The sequence below is a fragment of the Polyodon spathula genome, chromosome 6 (assembly GCF_017654505.1).
Source record: "Polyodon spathula isolate WHYD16114869_AA chromosome 6, ASM1765450v1, whole genome shotgun sequence".
In the NCBI taxonomy this organism is placed as follows: Eukaryota; Metazoa; Chordata; class Actinopteri; order Acipenseriformes; family Polyodontidae; genus Polyodon; species Polyodon spathula.
In genome coordinates this window covers 52,937,937-52,959,795 of record NC_054539.1, presented here as the reverse complement: position 1 = coordinate 52,959,795, position 21,859 = coordinate 52,937,937, and the positions used below count along the sequence as shown (strand labels likewise).

The window sequence follows — 21,859 nt, the reverse complement described above, 5'->3', positions numbered from 1 at the left end:
TCCATGAATACACAGAAGGTAAAACATATAAGAGAAGCATGTTTGTTAATTTCTTTAACCAGCTTTTAAATTGGCTGAGATTCATGGTTTGAAATATACTACAATGTATAATATACTATATTTCAGTGTAGGGAAATAGTGGGTTGTGACAAAGTGGCTGAGTGGATGCAGGTGCAGGTGTGATGCAGTGTGTGAATTAAACAGACATAGAAGATTGTAATTCGGTTTGGAAAGGTTTATTTTAATTGTATCCAGGTCTGGCAACCAAACAATAATCCCCTGGCAATACACAACAATGTGTACTGCACGGGGTAAATAACCCAATAATAAACAAATCTTATCTGCCTCACAATAGCATAAACACAGTCACCAGTCCTGGGTACGTGCAGTAGTGCTCGTGGTGGGTGATACAAGTTTATTTCGTGACAGTGGTGAAGTGTTGTTCCGGTTACTCTGGCCCAAGGCGATAGCTCCGGAAATGTGTTAGCCATCTGGTAATTCACAAACAAGACAAATTACAAACAGACACAAAAACAAACAAAACACTCACAAAACTGTTACATTCTCTGGGGTCTCTCAAGTTCTTCTAGGTTTAAATGCAAAACCAAAGCGAAGGAACAAGTTACGATTCTCTGTCCCCTTTTATGCTGTCACACATGACTCCTTTGTAAACGGCTGCAACTGCCTCTCCAATCTGCGTCTGCCACATTGTTTCCCTTCTGGGTCAATGCACTATTGCAACGGAGTCTCGGCCCCTTCCAGGCTGGCCGACTTCCTTTGAACCCAGGGAAAGAACTGTCAGACCAACCCGTCCTTGGTACTCTGTTCTCGCTGCTTAGCTCCCTCGCAGGGAGGGAGGGAGATTTACAATCAAGAATCGTTGTATTTCTGTCACATTTTATAAATTATTATTGATAAACAAATGGTTTCTATAATGTGTTTCTCTCTTTGCCCTCTCCCTCCCTCTTTTGTCTTGCCCCCCTCCCCTCCCTCAATGTCTCTCTTTTAGCGCCTCCTGCTCTCAGGCTCTCGGTGGACGAAACTCTGGTTGTGAACCCTGGTGACGATGTTACCATGTCCTGCCTGGTGACAGGTGGCATTCCCCCACCTTTGATCTCCTGGACGCACTACCCAGGGCCCATGCCCACCACCGCCAGAGTCCAGGGGGGCACAGTGACCCTGCAGAATGTCAAGGTCCAGGACTCGGGCTACTACAACTGCACCGCTGTCAACAATGTTGGCAACCCAGCCAAGAAGACTGTGAATCTCATTGTGAGAGGTGAGAGAGAGGAGGAGGGGAAAAGAGGGAGGAGGAAGGGGAAGGATGGAGGAGAGAGAGAGAGAGAGAGAGAGAGAGAGAGAGAGAGAGAGAGAGAGAGAGAGAGAGAGAGAGAGAGAGAGAGAGAGAGAGAGAGGAGAAACAGTTCATGCACAAATACATGGCTATGCCCTCATAATGCCTTCATGCTTGGACCACACCTTACTGTAGCCAGTGCCATTGTCCCTCATTATAACTATAGCAACTGAACAGCGGTTTGCCAGCCATTAGAGCAGTAGTGAGTACTGTGCTGTTAAATGTAATAGATCTCCTAGCGACTGGTGAGTTAATAATTCCGAACATCAGCTTAAGACACATACTTACTTCTTGACTACAGAGCTTGGTCTTTAGTTGAATGGTAAGATGTTCATCTTTGAACTGTGAGGTTAGCAATTCACGCCCAGCCTTTGCCTCTCAATTTCAGTCAAATGGGCTGAGATGCCAAATTCATTACATAACACAAACCCTTGTTTCTGTTTTTCAGCCATGAGCAACATTACCTTCCAGATCACGCCCGACCCCAACAAAGACAGTGAGACCATCCAGATGGAGCAGGATGTGAAGCTGTCCTGCCATGTGGATGCACAGCCTCAGGACAAGGTTACTTACACCTGGTACAAGAACGGCCTCCCAGTGCGCCCCTCCAAGACCCTGGTCATCCTCCGCAATGACCCTGAACTGGAGCCTGGCACCTGCAGTCTGGAGATCTTCAAGATGCAGTTCCGAGACCAGGCCACCTACAGCTGCGTGGCCTCCTTCACAGGAACCCCCATCCCAGAACTGAAGATTGAGGTCAACCTCACACGGAATACTGGTGCGAGCTCTGCTTCTCTCTCTATATATAATAATTATTATATTAAAATTGCTGCTGCTACTACTACTTCTAATGATTCTCCTCCAAACATATTTGTGAACATATCCAAAACTTAGGGAATGATGGTCCGGGCTTATTAAACAGATTTTTTTTTCAGTGCTCTCTCTATAAATCCAGAAGACTTCCTCAGCTAATCAAATATTTCCGAACATTCCAGCACATTTTAGTTTGCAACTGACAAAAATTCTAAAGCTTTAACTAAGTATTGTGTCCTTTTTTTTAAATTATAACTTTAATAATAACTTAATATGTACAGGAACCCTCTCTTGTGGTACAACAGTGTTGTCTCCACTAATACTAACATAAATTCTGTCCATAACTACTACTACTATTAATAATATTAATTCTGGCCGTAACTGCTACTACTGCTAATAATACTGCTAATAATCGAAACACATTCGTGAACATATCCACAATTTTTTAAACAAAGCAAACAAAGTCACTGTAGCAGTATCGTGCTAGGAAAGAGACTCAGAGGCAAGGAAGCTGCAGTTTTTGCGCTAAAGCGCACATTTAATAAACCAAAAAAGACACAAGCAAAAGGACAAAAGGGCCAAAATAAATGTTTTAACAAAGCACAACAAAAACTGTCCAGGCTGGGCAGATCCTTCACTGAACTTTTTAAAATATATTGCAACACACAGATCAAAAAAATATACTCATCTACTCCCTCTCTCCCCGACAAAGGATTTCTGGCTCTTTTTTATGCAAGTGGAGAGTGGCCACACCTGTGGTTGCTGACAGAGACCTTCGGCCTTATTAAACAGATTTTTTTTAACGGACTGTCCAGCAGGTGGCGTTAATAAATATATTTATGGGTTTGGTTAATTTTTTACAGTAAAGGACTAAGAGAATCAGCAGACTTTTGGGGTTACATGACTCAATCAACCACATGGAGAGTTTATTGGGTTCAAAAAGGCCACAGCTGATGTTTTTCTTATCTTTTTTTTCTCAGTGGCCCCGCCCGTGTTGACAGTACCCAAGGGCCGCACGACAGTCACAGTGCAAGAGGGCTCACGTGTGGAGCTGCAGTGCGATGTTTCTGGGAAGCCCAGACCCCCTGTGCTGTGGTCTCGAGCCGACAAGGAGCAGCCCATGCCCTCGGGGGACTGGCTGGTGGAGACTAGTGATGGCAGGCTGCGATTGCACAACTTGACGCGAGACATGAGCGGCTCCTACCGCTGCCAGACTGCCAGGTTCAACGGGCTCAACATCAAACCCCGCCAGGCTCTGGTGCAACTCAATGTGCAGTGTGAGTAACCAAACCTCAGCCCTAGCCCATACCTGTACCCTAGATCTATTACCACTCTCCGTCTTTGACTTTCAATTCTGAACAAGTGCAGTAAAGATGAATCAACATAGGTGGCACAAGCTGCATTTCTTAAAACTTATATGTGTGTGTGTGACAGGATTGAATTACTGGCAAGGCTTGTTTCCCTCAGGGAGAGACACAAGAAACTGCAGTTTATGCAATGTTGCGCACGTTTATTCATCATAAATAAGGCCCTGTGAAAATCGCGGAAATTTTCTTTAAAATTCATGCCAGTGTCATGGGTAAAGTATCTTACTTCGACGAATGTGCACGGAACTATTTTATAAATTATGTATAGAGATTATTATAATTTTTTTAAACATCAAATATACAGATAAACAGATAATACAGATAAAGAAGCAACCAAACTGTTTTACCAATTCCATGATCTCCTGCTTATGATACTCAGCAACTTTAAATAAGTGTTCACGTCTCAGCCGGGCTTATGAAGGAATGACTCCACCATTTGATACACTCAGCCTCAAGAATTTACGTAACTTTTGATTGTCTAATTTTTCAAGCGGGATATTTGCGCAAACAAACAGGTTTTCAGTGGACTTTTGGAACACGGAAGTCACTGTTTTTTGTTTCTTTTGCAAGTAAAGCAGTCGCAGTACTGCTGTGGATTTTCGGCTTTCTCTTTCGGTGAATACTTGAATCTAAATGCCTGTCATCAGCCGATATATACAGTATACACAGTCTAACTTTCTTGTAATGGATCTTTTTCATAGATTCCTTCTCCAATTTCAGTATCTCCCATATGATATTTATAATGTACATTTTTATTTCCTGCGTGCAGTACGTTACACTTTTCTCTATTAAATGTCATTTGCCATGTGTCTGCCCAGTTCTGAATCTTGTCTAGATCATTTTGAATGACCTTTGCTGCTGCAACAGTGTTTGCCACTCCTCCTACTTTTGTGTCGTCTGCAAATTTAACAAGTTTGCTTACTATACCAGAATCTAAATCATTAATGTAGATTAGAAATAGCAGAGGACCTAATACTGATCCCTGTGGTACACCGCTGGTTACCACACTCCATTCTGAGGTTTTTCCTCTAATCAGTACTTTCTGTTTTCTACACGTTAACCACTCCCTAATCCATGTACATGCGTTTCCTTGAATCCCAACTGCGTTCAGTTTGAGAATTAATCTTTTGTGCGGGACTTTGTCAAAAGCTTTCTTTTTAAGTGAGTCGCTCAGCGTGAGAACGCTCAGAAAGCACGCTGAGCAGATTTAAATGACTTAACGCTCTACTCCACGAGAGTACTGAGCGACATTTAAAAATGGAGAATAATAATTATTTGCTTGTTTGTGTTTCTGAGGTGGTGGTAGATGAAATGGCCCTGTGTGAAGTTACTGTACCCTGCTGTACCTCACTGAGTTCGGTGCTCTGTTTGGACTGAACCTCATATCTGGCTGTGTTTAATACCGACAATACCGACGTTAATAATGAAAATTATGAATAATATTAATACTACAAGCCTAATAATAATAATACATTAACAACCGTAAAACAGCTCTACATTAAAAAAAAAGAAGAAATTAAATGATACAAATTCGAAAACAACAATTTTTACCATCTTACTTAGCCAATTAATACATAACTTCATAAGTCGAAACCAGTTCATCGTTCTTGATAAACGTATCTGTCAATCCTGCCTGTCATCTCCACTTGTTTCCTGCAGGTGGCCATTCTGTTCGCTCACTTTGATCACTGATGGGAAATGCTCAGGAGCTTGCTTTGAGCGGCTCAGCAGGAGCGGAACTGAACAAGTCATTAAGTTGATTCTTTTACTGAGCCGCTCTGAGCCGCTCACTTACTAATCTCACCCACTGAGATGGATTTACCAGTGAGCAGTACTGTCCATCAACTAAAACACTGCCTAACGCCTTCAGTCTTAATCGTAAATATTTGACAGAAAAATGGTGATGCTTTAGTTGGTAAACGTATGGAACATTTTGATAGAAATGTCCAGTGTTATTTTTGATGCGTTTCCTGCTAGCTTACACCGCCCCGTTGTGTCAATTTTGTTTTCTTTATATGATTTCAAGGTGAATAAACCTGGCTTTTTTGTGCTGATGTCATGTTCATATCTTCTGCAGATACTATTTCCGTCAGCACAGTGATTGACCAAACATCCACAAAGTACCAGCTAACTTGGGAAAACGTGGCTTCAACTTGCACAGATTCCACTTCATCAAACATGCCAGGGACATTGAACTTTATCAGAAACCAGAACTGCTGCGCATTATATTCCACATGTAAAAGTGTGTATACTGAGATTTGTCGCCCTATTTTTTCCAATGTTTCAATTAAAAACTTTTTATTTATTTATTTTTTTTTACCGATTTTATTGCTATTTTAATATATGTAAAATAAACTCAGATAAAACTAAGATAAAAACCCCAAAATGCAGAACTAAGTGTAAGCCATAGGGGTCAAAGCGCCGCTGCTGCTGAAGCATTGGTCTGTCTGAAGAGCTGGGTTCAGGAAACCAAGCCGAGGATGAATTGAATTGCCGGAGGAATAGGGAGTTAGTTTTGGGATAGTAGACCCACTCCCCCCAGTATAGCAGACAGGTGTGGAAGCGGGACCTCCGTTTTGTTAGTTAGTGTAGTGTGAACCGTTTTTCACGGCAACTTTATTTTGAGTTTTTGTACGCTGGGCAGTATGTCCCACGTGAGCTATCGTTGCTGGCAGCGTCACGTGCGCGTCTCTCTCCATCTCCTGTCAATCAAGCATCAATCACTCAATTATTCCAAATCAAATATTCCTTACATCACAGGTAGCAAGACCCCTGTTACAGATGTGCATACAAGTTTTAAGTACTAAAGACATTTTTCAGTTGTGTAGAAGTCAAAGTAAATACCAATATATATTTGTTTTATTTATTTTTTAAAAATAAATCATATTACCATATAACCATTTATCATTTAAAATGTTTGTGTACATCCAAAGAAGCATTATTATTATTATTATTATTATTATTATTATTATTATTATTATTATTATTTTTATTTTGGGCACTGCATATATATATGGATAGTACATACAAAAATTCCACTGCCCATCAACATTGTTTGTAATATATTGGCAATAATGACATTAATTACTTATTGATTTCTACCAAAACCCCGGATTTCAGATTGGGCAATGTGTTTAAAGTAAAAACAACAAAAAAGTATTGTATTATATATTAACCAGATGGAATTCTTAAAATGCCATAAATATAAAATAAGACTTGTTTAATAAAATAAATGGATGCTTTGCATATAAGAATAATTTTGCTTTGTTTACAACTTGGCTTTGAAAAATATTGTTTTGACCAACTTCAGATAAACGCCTCATGTTTTGGTGCTTCCTGTTGCAAGCTGGGAGTGAGGCAGTGTAAACAGCTTAATCTGGGAGTGCTTCTTTTGTTTTCTAGTCTGATGAACATTAGTAAGCAATTTGAGGCTAATTTTACCTTGTGTACAAGGCTGGGTTGTGTGACAATGTACTGGTCCCTGTCCTTGTTTTCAAATAGAAGGTATTTACTGAGGGTCAAACTCACCAGTGGGCTGTGCTAACTGCTAGGCTCCGTCAGTGGAGTGGAAATATTTCTCTCTCTCTCTCTCTCTCTCTCTCTCTCTCTCTCTCTCTCTCTCTCTCTCTCTCTCTCTCTCTCTCTCTCTCTCTCTCTCTCTATATATATATTTTTTTTTTTTCTGGTGTTTTCAAGTTCAATATAGAGTGTCAGCTGTCCCAGCTTAAGATGAAAGGTTATGCATAACCTGTTTTTTAGCCAGTTTAGTTGAGCCTGTTTGAGTCTGTGCTTGTTGGTTAGCACTGACCCTCTCCTCTGTCTGTAGCACAGTGTTTTCTCGGGGTGTTTTCTGTCTTTAATAACCTGCTTGATTTCCAATGCTGAGTCTCTCCAGAGGCAGGTTAGAAGCAAGCCTCTGGAGCCGAGCGGCAGTCTGCAGATCTTTTTTAACTCTTGATGCAATAAAGAATGCTGCCGTGCTTCCTGATCAAAGAGGCAGCGCTTTCGTCCTCCCTCTCTGAGAGAGACAGGGCCTCGTAATCTCCCATTCTGTCTGATCAGTTCCATCAGGGACTAACCCTCTCAATGCAAACCTGTAGCCGAGCGTTCCTGTCTTGTACAAAGACAGTCCTCTACTGATTTGTCTGGGCACAGGGCCAGGTTGGGTGCAGTAGTGCAGTGTGGTACTGGATGCTTACACATGACAATCAGTCCATGCTTACACATGATAATCAGTCCTGAGTGAAGGCCCCATGCTTCCCCCCCTCCTCTCTCCTACCCCAGCTCACCCTCCTTTGTCAGTGCTGTTGTAAGGTTAACTATTCTTAGTTCAAGGTCCCCTCCTCTTTCTCCTCCCACCCTTATAAAAATGCATTATTGTAAAAGTATAGCAGTGTAATAAAGCATGGTTAAGGCATGGTAAAGCATAGGTAAGACACTGTAAAGTACAAAGCATATTAATACATATGAACCATGGCAAACTATGGCAATTCCATGTAAAAGCATGGAGAAACGGCAAAATAAGCATGCTAATTTACAGTGGTAAGCTTTTGTTCTCCTCTCTCAGTTTTTGTTGGCCCCCCACAGACAGTAGTTGGTGGTTCAAGGGAAGGTCCCCATGACACCAACAGCCATCTCAGGTAGTTCTTATTAACTCCACTATTATGTCCTGATAATTGCATTCTCTCTCTCTGAGTCCAGTCATGTCAGTCTGCTCCTTCATTTACTTTGTTTATTTGTGTTTTATCAGCTCTGGAGGGCGGGTGTATTGATCCCTGATCTAAACTCTTAACCCCATCGATATCAGTCACATCAAGGATGTGAGTACACTGGATGATAGAAGCTCGCGTTAGAGAATAGCCCTTACCAATTTGCTCAATAGTTTTATTGTTTTACCATAGTTTACCATGGCAAGTTTTTAGCTATGCTTTACCATAACTCACTGGGCTTTACAATGATTATATTATGCTTCATTACACTTCCCTATGCTTTTACTATGGAAATGTTTTATGATCCTCAGAAAGTGCAAGGAATAAGGGGATGGTTTTCCCCCCATCATTCTCTCTCTCTCTCTTTCTCCAGTCGCCCCCATTGTAAACCCCCAGTCCCTGGATGTGCGCACTCGGATGGGGGACAGCGTAGTCCTGAGGTGTTCCATGCAGAAAGCAAATCCCCAACGCATCAACTCGTCGACATGGAGCCTGAACGGCCGCCTAATCCGGTCTGCTCGCCCCGAGCTCCAGGACTACTCAGAGTGGAAGATTGACAGCTTCAGCCAGCTGAACAACGGCACATACGAGTGCAGCATCTCCAATGACGTGGGCACCTCCAAATGCGTCTTCTATGTGTCTGGTGAGTCTGTGTTTGCCATTCTGTCTGTCCAGGAGTGTTTATATGGACTCCACATGGACTCTACAAGATGGCCTTTATTTACCAGTCAGTTGTACTGTAAGTATTGTATTTTAAAGTGAAGGTGTGTATATAGGCCATTAAGAAGCAGATAGATGCTTAAGAAGTTGCAGCAAGTTTATTTATTGTTAAATTTCCAGGATCCTTTTGGTCACTGATAACTCAAGGTAGGTTAGTTTCAGGCACACTTATCATCTATACAGTACTGTTTCCTGTTTCACAAAGACGGCTGTAGTGGGTGACGTCAGACCAGAAATTAGGAACCAGGAAATTTACAACAGAGAGGTGGAGTTCTGGGGAAGCTGAGCGCTTGCTTGCGCTCAGCATTTAATGAATGAACAGTAAATAAAAAGGTTGTAACAAAAACAGCACACGGCATGTGAGGCCAGAATAAACAGAGAAACAAAACTGACTAACACTAAACAAACACAGTGAGCTGATATTTTAACAACTATTATTCTTCTTCTTCTTATTACCTCCGTCTCCAATCCTGTTCTCCACTCGCCAAACACACAACCCCGACTGAGTGAAAACATGCTGCTTTTATGCAGCTGTACCGAGACTCGATTGCTAATCAATCATTCAATTGGAGTCGCGGTACAACTGCACGTGAATTAATAAAGTGCAATTCCCCGTACTCACATATTATTACCTTTTACTTGCACATGAAGTGCTGTGCAATCCTCATGCCTAAATACAAATATACATTTTAAACACTTGTGTTACACAGATCCATTTATATCCCGTGTACCAATGACTATACACCAACATTAACACACAACATACAACACAAAATACACACAGGGGCGGGCACTTTGCCACAGGATATCATCAAACTTACATTAAACTTGCTTTTGTCCCTCCAGCTAAGGCATACAACCCTGAGTTCTATTATGACACCCCAGTCCCAGTAAAGAAGGTCAACCAAACTTACTCCTACACCCTGCAGTGGACCCAGAGAGAGCCCGAAGCAGTGGACATCGTCATCATGTACAAACTAGAGGTCAGACAGGTAAGATGGCACCAGACTGCTGTAGAAATCACACGAAAAGGGACATGGGCTTATACTTGGGTACACACTGTTTTCTGAGAAAATGTTATTCCTTTGGTTTCATATACATGTATACACATACACCTGTACACACATTTCCACATGCACCTCTTATACATAAGCCCAGGTGCCCCTCTCCCAAGGGCCAGATTAACCTATACACAAATTATGCAAAGGCAGAGGGCCCCCAGCAGAATTGGGGCTGCCGCAAGGCCAATGTTTGTTTGGGACATTTTACAAAAACTGCATGCAGGTGGACAGGCGCACATACACAGGAAGAGAGGCAATGAGAAGCTTGCTTTCAGTTCATTTTGTTAGGCAATTCTTTCTCGATTACAGCATACCTGGTCTGAGTCTCTCACGCAAGCAGCTTCCTGCTAATGTACTATACCAAATGCCCCACGGCCTCTACCTCCTGGGAGAGATCCATCCCTAGTCCTAGAGTCATCAGTCTGCCTGATAAAATGTATGACTCAGGCTCAATTTACGTATTCATTCATTTAAGTATTAGGGCCAATTTAAAAACCTGTCTGGTCTTAAATGTGCACAATATGCCTCTTTTAAATTTTAGAAACTTTTCTTTTTCATTTGGGGGTTGGAATTTTAGAAAAAAAAAGATGGGTAAAGGCAAATATGTACAATTCGGGAGGCTTAAGGAAATTCAAATGTGGATGTCTGCAGCAGGCAAGAACGGTTTCTCTCGCTACAAAAAAACATTAAAAAAAAGTTATTCTCTTCTACATTTTTTGTTCTATTGAATGCAATGCTACTACTGGTCCATAGAAGGAATTTATGAGCAGGTTTGGAAAAAAAAACAAAAAACATTATTTTAGTTTTGAGATTTATATATATATATATATATATATATATATATATATATATATATATATATAATTCTGCTGCTATTGTATATGTTAGCTGCTGGGCTTTCTGGTGAGCTAACAAAACCAATGAGCAATTAACCTCAGTGGATGTTATATTATGCACTTGCTTTTGTACTTTACTGCCGAGGACTGATGCTTTTTTTAAATGTCTGTGATTAATATTCCATCATTTTGTGTTCTATGGTCTCACGGATGTTTGAATGTTAATTATAACAGTGAGAGTTAATTATTATTACTCACATGTGATTTCTGTTGTATGGTACAAGCTAATAACGGCATACACAGTTTAACAAGTCGATATTAATAAAGAGCTCAGATAAGTTATCTAATTAAATTCGAAGACGCTTTCTCATTTTTATTTATTAGTACTGAAAAAATGTGTAAATTGAATATAACGTAAAAGTCAGGAAATATCATCTTGCAATTAACAGGTTTTTAAAAAATTGCTTCAATGTCGTGTACAGTGCACTCACATATATACACACACACACACACACACACACACACACACACACACACACACACACATATATATATATATATATATATATATATATATATATATATATATATATATAAAAAACTGGCCTTGTTTGTATATGAATATCTCACAGGGAACTCAAAGCACGAACACATAACGGACCACCCTGTAGTGTATGAACTATCCATAAGAGTGCAGAAAATATAAACCGTGTTCATAGCTCTGTATTGGGTAATACCGTGGAACTGTAAAATAACAATATAGGCTACTTAATAACCGCGGAGAGATGGAGCCATTGAAGACGTTTCTCACATCTTTATATGGCAGCTCCGCAATCGGTAGAGTATATGTTTTTCCCTGCATAATGAATTATAAAGTGCAATGCCAATCACATTGAATATAAAAGCTTTTTTTAAAAATGCAGTTCTCAAGTCTGCAAAACATGAAAATACTGTAAAGTGACTGCATTTGTATTTGTCGCCTTCTTTTTATTAAATTTTTTTTGTGCAAACTCCATGGCCAAACATGTATTTATGAAAATAAAACAGTGCTCAGTTTTTCTCAGTGTTGTGAAAGAGTGGGGTGGAAATGTCCGCTCCGCTCCAGCAACTACCCCACTTCGCTCCCCCGCTCCATTTACAATTAGTTCGCTCTACTCCCCGCTGCACTCCGCTCACACTCTCTGTCCCCAACGCAGGGTCGGATTAACCAATAACACCATAATGTATGGTTAGTGTAGGGCCCACAAAATATAGGTTAGCGTAGGGCCCCCACGCCCTTGCCTCTCCCAGTATAAGCACCCCCACAGCTGAAACTAAGTGTAAATGTAAGACACAGGGCCAACATGTTTAAAAATCTGTGTTTTTGTACATCAGCATGGTAAGATGTGAAAGCAGCATTAATAAAAGACCTCATTAAATACTTTTAACTGGATTTCTTATACATGATCACTTTTTGCTTTTCTATTAAACTCTTTTCTAAAATAGTACCTCACGGCAAGCCCATGTGCTTGTTTTGTGTAAAAGTGCAGTCGCATTACATAAACCCACATGTCTATTTGCATAGTCATATGGTAACTGTTTTGCTTTACTATGACATCTTCTCTTATTCTTCTTCTGAAACTTGTTAAGTTCAGTATAAGATGTATCTTAAACACTGCTGTGCGATCCGTCCCACAGCAATTAGAGAGGCAGATAAAGCGCAATGTCCTTTAGTTACAGTTCAGTGATGTTGTCAGGTTGCGGCTTGTTAATTAGTCTTTGTGTCATTATTATTGTCACTGTAACTACTGGAGTGGATTTACCCAATGTGTGCACTCAGTGGAACCAGACACATATTTTATTTGTACAAAACTTTGTTATAATTGGAGATTCACATTTTAGTCTTCTTCCTAATTCACTGGAGCTGGTCCCACTAGAGCAGTTGTTTTCAACATTTATAGGTCCTATACCATTCCAAATAATCTAGTCTACTGCATACCCCCATCTAAGATAGGGTCATAATATACCTATGAAAACAGGAAAGCTAATTACTAGATTAAGTACTTGTAAATCCTCTAGAAGCCAATTAGAATGAGGCCAATTAGGCCACAAGCCAATATTTCGGTTTCAGATTTGTCATGTGTTGCAGGGCAGATTTGAATAAAACTAAGCTTTGGTTAGTAAACAGTACACATAGGGTATGTAATTCTGTATTAAAAAATGAACCAATAGGACTTTAAATTAAAAAAAGCTTTAAACGGGTCATTAAAAAGAAAGCATCTCAATTTGCTGGCTCAGAAGGCACAAAGGGAAGTTCAGCCAAGTACTGGAAATGGAAAACTGCTATTAAAAACAAACAAAATAAAATAAAATCAGTTAACGACGGTGCAACTGAAAATGTTATGTAAAATTATTTCCAAATCCAGTCTCCAATAAGTATGCTGAAACTAGTCAAAATTAAGAGTACAAAAATAGGTTATCTTCTGAAAAACAAAACTAAGGTTCCAATTTAAAAACAAAATCAGAAAGCAATTCTCAACAATAGTCATGTATTTCTTCCAACAAAAGCAGAAGTGTACAGAGAAACAGATGGGGCAGTTTGCATAAAGACATTTAAAAAAAATTATATATATATATATATATATATATATATATATATATATATATATATATATATATATTTGCCTATAGCTTATATACTATTTAAATAATTATATCTATTCCTGATATGAATTAGTTAAACAGAAACGAAAATAGTTGAACATTCGAGCAGAGACAATGTAAAATGCTGTGCGTGTCTTGTGCAATATCGAATCTAGCCAGAATAAGCACATCGTTTTGAAGTGAATATTTCCAAAAGTTAATTTGTTGAAAGTAGAAAGGTGATATTTATATATTGCAGTCAAAAATGACTTTTAGCAAAATGCTTACATTTAGTGTTTAGTGCAGTAGTGTGTTCATGTTAATCAGCTTTAAGACTATTAAAGCGTGTTGATAGGCACTCACTCAATAGGTCTGGAGTAGGGAATCCAACTCCGGGATACTTTTCCAAGTCCCAGGATTTAGGAATTGATTTGTTTTTTAATCCTGAGATTCCATTTTTGTAATAATAATAATAATAATAATAATAATAATAATAATAATAATAATAATAAATGAAATATTTGCTTTTGCTTTTATTGATCATTGCTGGTGTGGAAGTGTATGGTAAAGCACTCACATGACATTCTTCAACAAATTAATTAATAATGAAAAAACACATATTGTACAAGCATTGCAAGTAAAGATAACAGTCGTGTCGCTCCAGCACCAGCGCAGAACAAGTGAGTGATTTCACTCCTATTAAGTTTTAGGTCTATTTGACTCGACTCTAGTTTCTAGTTAACTTAAATGCTATTTTTCTTTTCATTTTCTGTATAATGTTTTTAAGACTCTTCCTAAGTTGGGGTCATGAACTTAAACTTTGAGATGTTTATTGATTTATCTATTTTTTACAGGTCATGTATACAATTAAGATGTTTCGGGTCACTGTGACCCATGGCATTTATCTATGTAGATTTGTGTGCAGGAATAAAACAAAACTTATTTAATTTGTTATTTTATTATTATTATAATTGTATTTTTATTTCTGGAAATGGCTGCACTTGTTTGGAGATATTTATAAACAGAAAAACAAACAAACAATATATACATATATATCTACAAGGCAGAGACAAATGCATTTATACAAAACTGTAACCAAACAGCTAAGTGATATAAACCAAAGTCTCCTAGAGACTCTCAGGTTGTTGAATAGAGAAGTAACCTCTGCAGATTTGAGAGTTCTGTTACAATGTGTCTCTGTAGTTTCAGGACATTTCTGTTTTGTTTCCAATAGAACTTCAATGTTTCAATAGTGTTTTATTTTACTTGAAAAAAGGTTTGATTTTTTTCTTGTTTGGTCAGTCATAAACACATAAACAGACAAACATTTTGATTAATATGAATTCCTGAGAGGTAACACCAATGAAAGCAGAAGGCAAAGCAGAGGTTATTACGGGTTAATGTCAATATATAGCAAGTCTTCACGCTAATCACATTTTTTCTGCTCATTTTACAATGTTAAAGGGGGTCTGTAAGCAGCATTTAAATTTTCCTTAATAAGTACATAATAATAATATGTTCAATCAAGTCAGTTTGTTATATCCCTTTCCTAATCTTGTTCTAAATGTATTGTCTAACTATAAACAAGCTACTGTTGGCGGTATTAGGTTACTCTTGACATGCAAGGGTTATTGTACAGCGGTATTGTTGAAGTGTGCACTCCATTATCCAAACTCCTCTGGCAACACACATTTTGTTCTGCTTTTCAGGTAAGAACTAATCTACATCTAAATGTGAATGGAGAGGGATTCTCGAAGCACAGCTGTGGCAATCGAAACTAACCTCATCAGACTCCACAATGCCTCCGGGCTTATTATTGATTTCAAATTAAACTGCAGAGTCTTGAGGTGTTTTTTTTAGTCTCGGATACCAAGTTAATGCTGTCCCCGTCCCATTTAGTCAGAAATAAAGTGGCTTAATTCACAACATAAGAGATAAAGAAGAAAATAATATGTATAAAGTTTCCTTTTCTGAAGGAAATGGAATTGCAATAACAAAGTGTTATCCCGTGTGGAATCTGCATCTCTGATGTTCCGGGGAGTGCAATGGGGCCGTTTCACTCCTGACCTCAATTAAGTTGTCAAAAAAACAGTCTTTGGTTAACCCCTGAAATGCTGGCAAAACACAGACTGACCAAGGTTGGCCAAGGATGAGGGACCTGGTTTTATTGAATTTAACTGAAGGGGGGATGCACAGAGGGAAGAGGTCCACTGCACTCTCTCTTCTGGGCTTTGTTCATGAGTGTCTGAGTACACTATGCAGCTTGTTTCCTGGTATTTGCTTGGCTGCTGTAAATAGCTCACTATGTGTTGGGCTACAGCTTGTCTGTGTTATCTGTGTTTAAAGGCAGTTTATTCTGTGATGATGCTGAGCTCCTTGTAATATTTAAGAGTGTGGAGAGCCAACAGGCTCTAAAGACTAAGATGTTGTCCCATGACACTGTGCCTCCACTGTGTAACACTACTCTGCCTTGCAGACTTGGAAAAACCAACACAGACACACTCACTTGTATTTACATGGATGAACACACACATGCACAGACACACACACATGCACAGACACACAAGCAAATATACACATAATATAAATCATATAAATGATATACGCATATGAAACACACATGTACTTATGTATAACTCTACCAGCCAATATGAAAAGCCTTGGAATGCTGCACTGCTTCCCTCGGCACTGTTAATTCTAAACAATTAGAGGCTTTAATTTCCTACTGGGATTCATCCTGCATATGAGGTTATTACCTAAAATGATACAGAATCTTAATTATTAATTACAGCCCTCTCACCCAACGCTTTTTGATTAACTGTAACCCCCATCCCCTCTCTTTAGCCAGGTTCATTGTTTTTTTGTGACCTGTAATAAAATTAAAAATAAAAGTTGAAAGAAATAGCTTCCCTCCCTCCCACACCCTCCTGTTACTGTGTTTGAGCAGCAAAACCACCACTGTTCAATAGGATTTAATTGCAAACAGGTCTTGTTGACTTCCGAGCAGCACATAGAGTTGAATACTAATGGAGGAAACATACAGATGTACAATCATAATTGAGTCGGGGGAGTTGCAGGGCTGTGGAGAGGACTAACAGAGGATCTATAAGAGCTTGTACTGATTTACCAAGCTGGTTTCATCTAACTATTGTCCCACAGAGTAAGTGTAGTGCGTGCATCAGTTGGATCTCTAATAATTAATTCTTCCTTATGATATCAATCCTGATATTTAAAAATAATAATCCTCGAGTCAGATGAAGGTTCAGTAAACATCCAGATTACTAACACCAGTGCTTTTTTTTTTAATTCTCCCTTTTCTCATTGTAATCACACTGTGTGGAGTTGTTTCTGGAAAAAGAAGTTCCGGAAGCAATTGGTCACATGGTCTGCAGCTAGTGATTTTGAACCATGAAGCTAAACTGCTGTATTTTAAATTATATTCCCAAGTTAAAGTATAAAAACACAAACAGCCAAAGGATTTTCAATACAACAATGGGGAGCAGTGATCCGTTGACAGTGCTCGTAAGAGGTAACAAAATTATTTCAAATCATTGGTTAGCATTAGTTAAGCTGCTAACTGATTGGGGTTCTGGTTCTCTTCATTGAGTTCTTTAGGTTCACAGAAATGTGAGTTTGACATTGCCGGACTTATGAATGCACGGTTGTTAAAATATAACAGGTAGAGACATTGAAGGCTGTTCCCAGAGATGGAGCCCCTCAACTCCCACAGAAAGCCATCTGTGATCCGTCCTTTTCTTTCGGGAGGTTCAAGTCATGTTGGGAGTGCAGCTGTTCCAAAGTGCATGTACCTGTAGGCAGAAAGGACAGAGATAAGCTGCACATGTGACAATGCTTCATCAGAACAGGAGGGAGTCAGCTTTAATCTAGAGTTTATGAAATTAATGGAGATAGCTGCTTTATACACTGTGTGTGTGTGTGTGTGTGTGTGTGTGCGCGTATATACTGTATATATGTTACGGCTGTCACACAATTGGCAATCATTTAAATCAATGTAGATAAACAGTCCAGTTCCAAATATGTATATACATCCGTAGCACACCATTGGCAATCCTTGTACACAACAAGACAACAATTATGATTTGTACACAACTTTAACACTAGAGCAACAGCATTTGTAGGCATACCTAGAACTACTATGTATTAAAAACAACATCAATATTACAATGAACAATATAATATAAGTCGTAACTTTATTGGAATGTCATGTAAAGCATCTACACAATCGAAATATTGTCAATAAATGGACATTTGAACAGAAATGTGTTTATATACAAGGATATTACATAAAGCGCAACCTCAAAAAATGGTAAAAAATGAAATAAACAAACATTTGAAAATAAATATGTGTATGTACAGGTATATCATGTACATACAAAACTGTACAACTGAAACAATGTAAATAAGTATAATTTTCTTTTAAATAAATGGGTTTATATTACCTACATAACAAAGCACAACAGAAGCTATGCATTTATATACAGACATACTATAAGTGAAATTACATTAATTAACGAACATTTGAATAGAATGGGCTTCATTTACAATCGCTTACAAAGTCTAAGTGCTAGCACAAATCACGCAGATCATGCGTTTTTCAAAACATGCAGTGGACTTACCGCAGACTGTCTTTGTGCATTTGGCACAGCCATCAGCAGTAATCCAGGCTTCTGGCACCAAATGATCCACGGGCATGTATTAGTGCAATAAGCTTCTAATTCCTCAAGGGCACTGACCAGGAATCATCTTGGTGTCACTGCTGCTGAAAGATTCATCTTCACAAACCAAGTCTGGTTCACAGCCAAATTCATCATTGTCCGTCTCTGCTGCATCAGAATCATTGTTTGTAAAATTTGCTAATTCCAAACGCTGCATTGCTGTCCAGCGTCTTCAGCGACCCATTTTCAATGTATATTGGGGTGTGGCAGAGTGGTTGCAATGTGCAGGTGTGTGGTGATGTCACGGACAAGGAAGCAGGAAAATAACCAAAGGTATGGGGCTGAAAGGGCCGTAGCCGTTATTTATTACAAATAAACAAAAATAAACAGTTTAAACAAAACACAAAATTAAAGGGTTCATGGGCCAAAACAAAATAGACAAACACGGAACCAAGGTATAATCTAAAGTATATACTATTATACTAATTGATATATTTCACAGACTCACGTCTTGTCTCTCCTCTGCCACTCTCCCAACCATGAGCCTGGAGTGGGTCTTTTATATTTTGTGGCTGGAGCCTTAATTACCCATTAATCAAATAATTACCTTATTAAGGCTCCAGCCACATTCCCACACAGTTTTATTGGGATAGGGATTTAACCCATCCACGTCAGCTACATTTTATGAGACTGGCGAAATAAATAATCATGTCGGACGGCTTTTCTCCTTTTGCGCACAAACTATATATAGTTGTAGATAATTGTACGGATGTAGTAGGACAGGGGGTCTGCAATTTAATAATGTTTGTTTTATGGCAGGGACGGGGTTAAAAAGCTTCCCTGCCAAGCTAATTGTTAATTGTTAATTATCACCTGCACCTGGCCGTTATTGTTATCAGAGCCAGGTGCAGGGTTTAACAGGAGTTTTATCTCTGGGTCACGTTTCTAAAGGGGCACGTACCCGAAACTACAGCTAATCTTATCACATATGGTGTCAGAATACTGGAACGCCCCTGGTGACCCAGAAAATAAAAATAAAGAATGGATCCAGAGTTAAAGAAACTTCTGGAACAAATAGAAAGAAATACAGCTATTCAGGAAGAACTAGAGCACAGGCAGGAGCAGGGGCTACCAGACCCAGAACCAACAGAGATGGACTTGCTCTTCCAAAGATGGGAGCTGGCAAGGCAAGCCCCGCAGTCTCCAGCAGTAGAGGAAGAGGAAGAGGAGTAGCCTCTGCTGGCACCGCCTGGAGAAGAGGAGCTGGAGCTGCCTCTGCCTCCACCACCTGAAGAAGAGGAGCTGGAGCTTCCTCTGCCTACACCACCTGGAGAAGAGGAGCTGGAGCTTCCTCTGCCTACACCACCTGAAGAAGAGGAGCTGGAGCTTCCTCTGCCTACACCACCTGGAGAAGAGGAGCTGGAGCTGCCTCTGCCTACACCGCTACTGGTTACGAATAAGGGAGAAGGGGTGAGACACATACCTCCACAAACAGCCCCGGCCACCAGACCCGCAAACCAGTCAGGCACTGTTGGACACGGTCCCTTACCCCGGGCTCGTCGTGCCCTGGATGGAATGCCTGGACCTCCCTCCTCTTGCCCTAGCTCCCAGGTCACCGGACTGCCAGGCACAGTTGCTTGCCTGGTCCCTCAGTCCGCTCCTCCTAAAGACACAGACTTCACTACGTGAAAGTCAGATGTCGTGTGTTCTCCCCCTTCCCCCACTCTGTTCCCCTTGAGGCCTCAGTTGTTGCTGCGCTGGTCCACAGCTGCGCACCTCTGCCTGCCAATCCTTGCTCCCGGTCTCCGGCCTGCATTCCGGTCGCCCTGGGCAAGCCACCTGGATCCCTCCTGGCTGGTACACGGTCCCTTGAATGTAGCGCCGGAGGGACCAACCCATCCTCAAGCCCGTCCATAGGAAGAGGCAAAAATTTAAATTTATGGACTTGAGGGTGGGTGGTTGTGTTTTAAGGGGGAGGTAGCCTTGGTATGGCCTTGAAAAGACAAGGGGGGGGATATGTAACGGATGTAGCACGACAGGGGGCCTTCAATTTAATAATGTTTGTTTTATGGCAGGGACGGGGTTAAAAAGCCTCCCTACCAAGCTAATTGTTAATTGTTAATTATCACCTGCACCTGGTCGTTATTGTTAATTAGAGCCAGGTGCAGGGTTTAAAAGGAGTGCAGCCAGTCTGCTCTAGGCTGCTGAGTAGAAGGACATGGGAAGGAGAACACTGTCCGAGCAGTCACGTTGTAGTACTATCCGGTATTTCGTTTGTAAACTGTGTTTTGTTTTACAGCAGGTAAACAGCTTAACTGTCCTGTGAGTTAGTCAGGGGCCTGCTGTGTGTGAAGTCAGTGCTTGTGCAGTACTAGGTTTTGTTTGTTTATTTTTGAATAAAAGTGCGCATTAGCGTTAAAAATCAAAGTTTTATCTCTGGTTCACGTTTTTAAAGGGGCACGAACATGAAACTATGGCTAATCTTAACACAACATTTATATATATATATATATATATATATATATATATATATATATATATATATATATATATATATATATATATATATACACATACACAGTGGTTTGCATAAGTATTCACCCCCCTGCAAAGTTTTCACATTTTGCTGGCACCTGAGCGTACTCCACGACGCTTTCAAATTAGAATTTACATGTAGAATCTACACAAACTACTCCACATTGATAGTTAAAAAATGCATATAGAATATAGTCGTATATCGATATATATTATTTCTAAAGATATATATATATATATATATATATATATATATATATATATATATATATATATATACATATTAGTATGTTAATGTATTATACTAATACAACACATAATAATAACAATACATAAATAATAAAAGGGGCGGGCACCTTGCCACATGGGGTAACAATAAATTTCTTAGAAAAACGAGTGACTTATAGTAACCAGACTGCAGATAGAGAGCTGGGCGCCATGAGCTGTCAAGGCTGATTGATGGGTTGTCAGGTGGCTCATTGAAACAATAAAAATATCAACAGACTGCTCACTTCAGGAATACAGACTGATATACTCAAACTTCAATACATGGCTGCACGTTCCGACAGATAAATAAAAATAACACAGCAACATTTAATTGTTATGTTATAATATGTTTTATATGTATTGGCCAATTTGACAACTCCTGGTCAGAATAGGTATGGCAGTATTTTATCTCGCTAATTTTTGCAGCTACATGATTCAGTCTTTGTCAGGGTAGTTAGTACATATATTTAGGAAAAGTCAGGAAAGCACAGCTCCATATCTTAAACATGTGCACTGCAATTTAAATTTAAATTCCCAAAAAGGTCAAAGGACTGCTTTAGAGAGCACATGTGCTTAAATTAGCACTTCACTATATATATATATATATATATATATATATATATATATATATATATATATATATATATATATATATATACACACACACACACACACACACACACACACGACCCCGACCCCGATCGTTATATTGCCCCTCGCTTTTCTGCGGATTCGGATATATCACGGTCCTGGAATTGGCTCCCCATTTTTACTGGGTCTAACTGGGTATGCCTTAGCTGCAATATACATAGGCACTTAGAATTACTGTTTGTTTTATTTCATACTGTACATCACAAACAACAATATACAAAACTATTAAAAACAAAGCATTCATACCG

At 39.5% G+C, this 21,859-nt stretch overlaps 1 protein-coding gene across 2 annotated transcripts in view; it reads left to right on the top strand.

Annotated features, from left to right (window-relative positions):
* LOC121317324 (MAM domain-containing glycosylphosphatidylinositol anchor protein 1-like) overlaps nucleotides 1–21,859 on the top strand; it is a 168,795-nt gene that overhangs the window by 77,327 nt on the left and 69,609 nt on the right. For both annotated transcript variants that reach the window (XM_041253139.1, XM_041253138.1), the window contains exons 7-11: nucleotides 1,010–1,279; nucleotides 1,803–2,132; nucleotides 3,148–3,444; nucleotides 8,617–8,886; nucleotides 9,810–9,955. In XM_041253139.1, coding sequence (XP_041109073.1) covers nucleotides 1,010–1,279; nucleotides 1,803–2,132; nucleotides 3,148–3,444; nucleotides 8,617–8,886; nucleotides 9,810–9,955 — 1,313 coding nt within the window. The remainder of the gene's footprint in view (nucleotides 1–1,009; nucleotides 1,280–1,802; nucleotides 2,133–3,147; nucleotides 3,445–8,616; nucleotides 8,887–9,809; nucleotides 9,956–21,859) is intronic.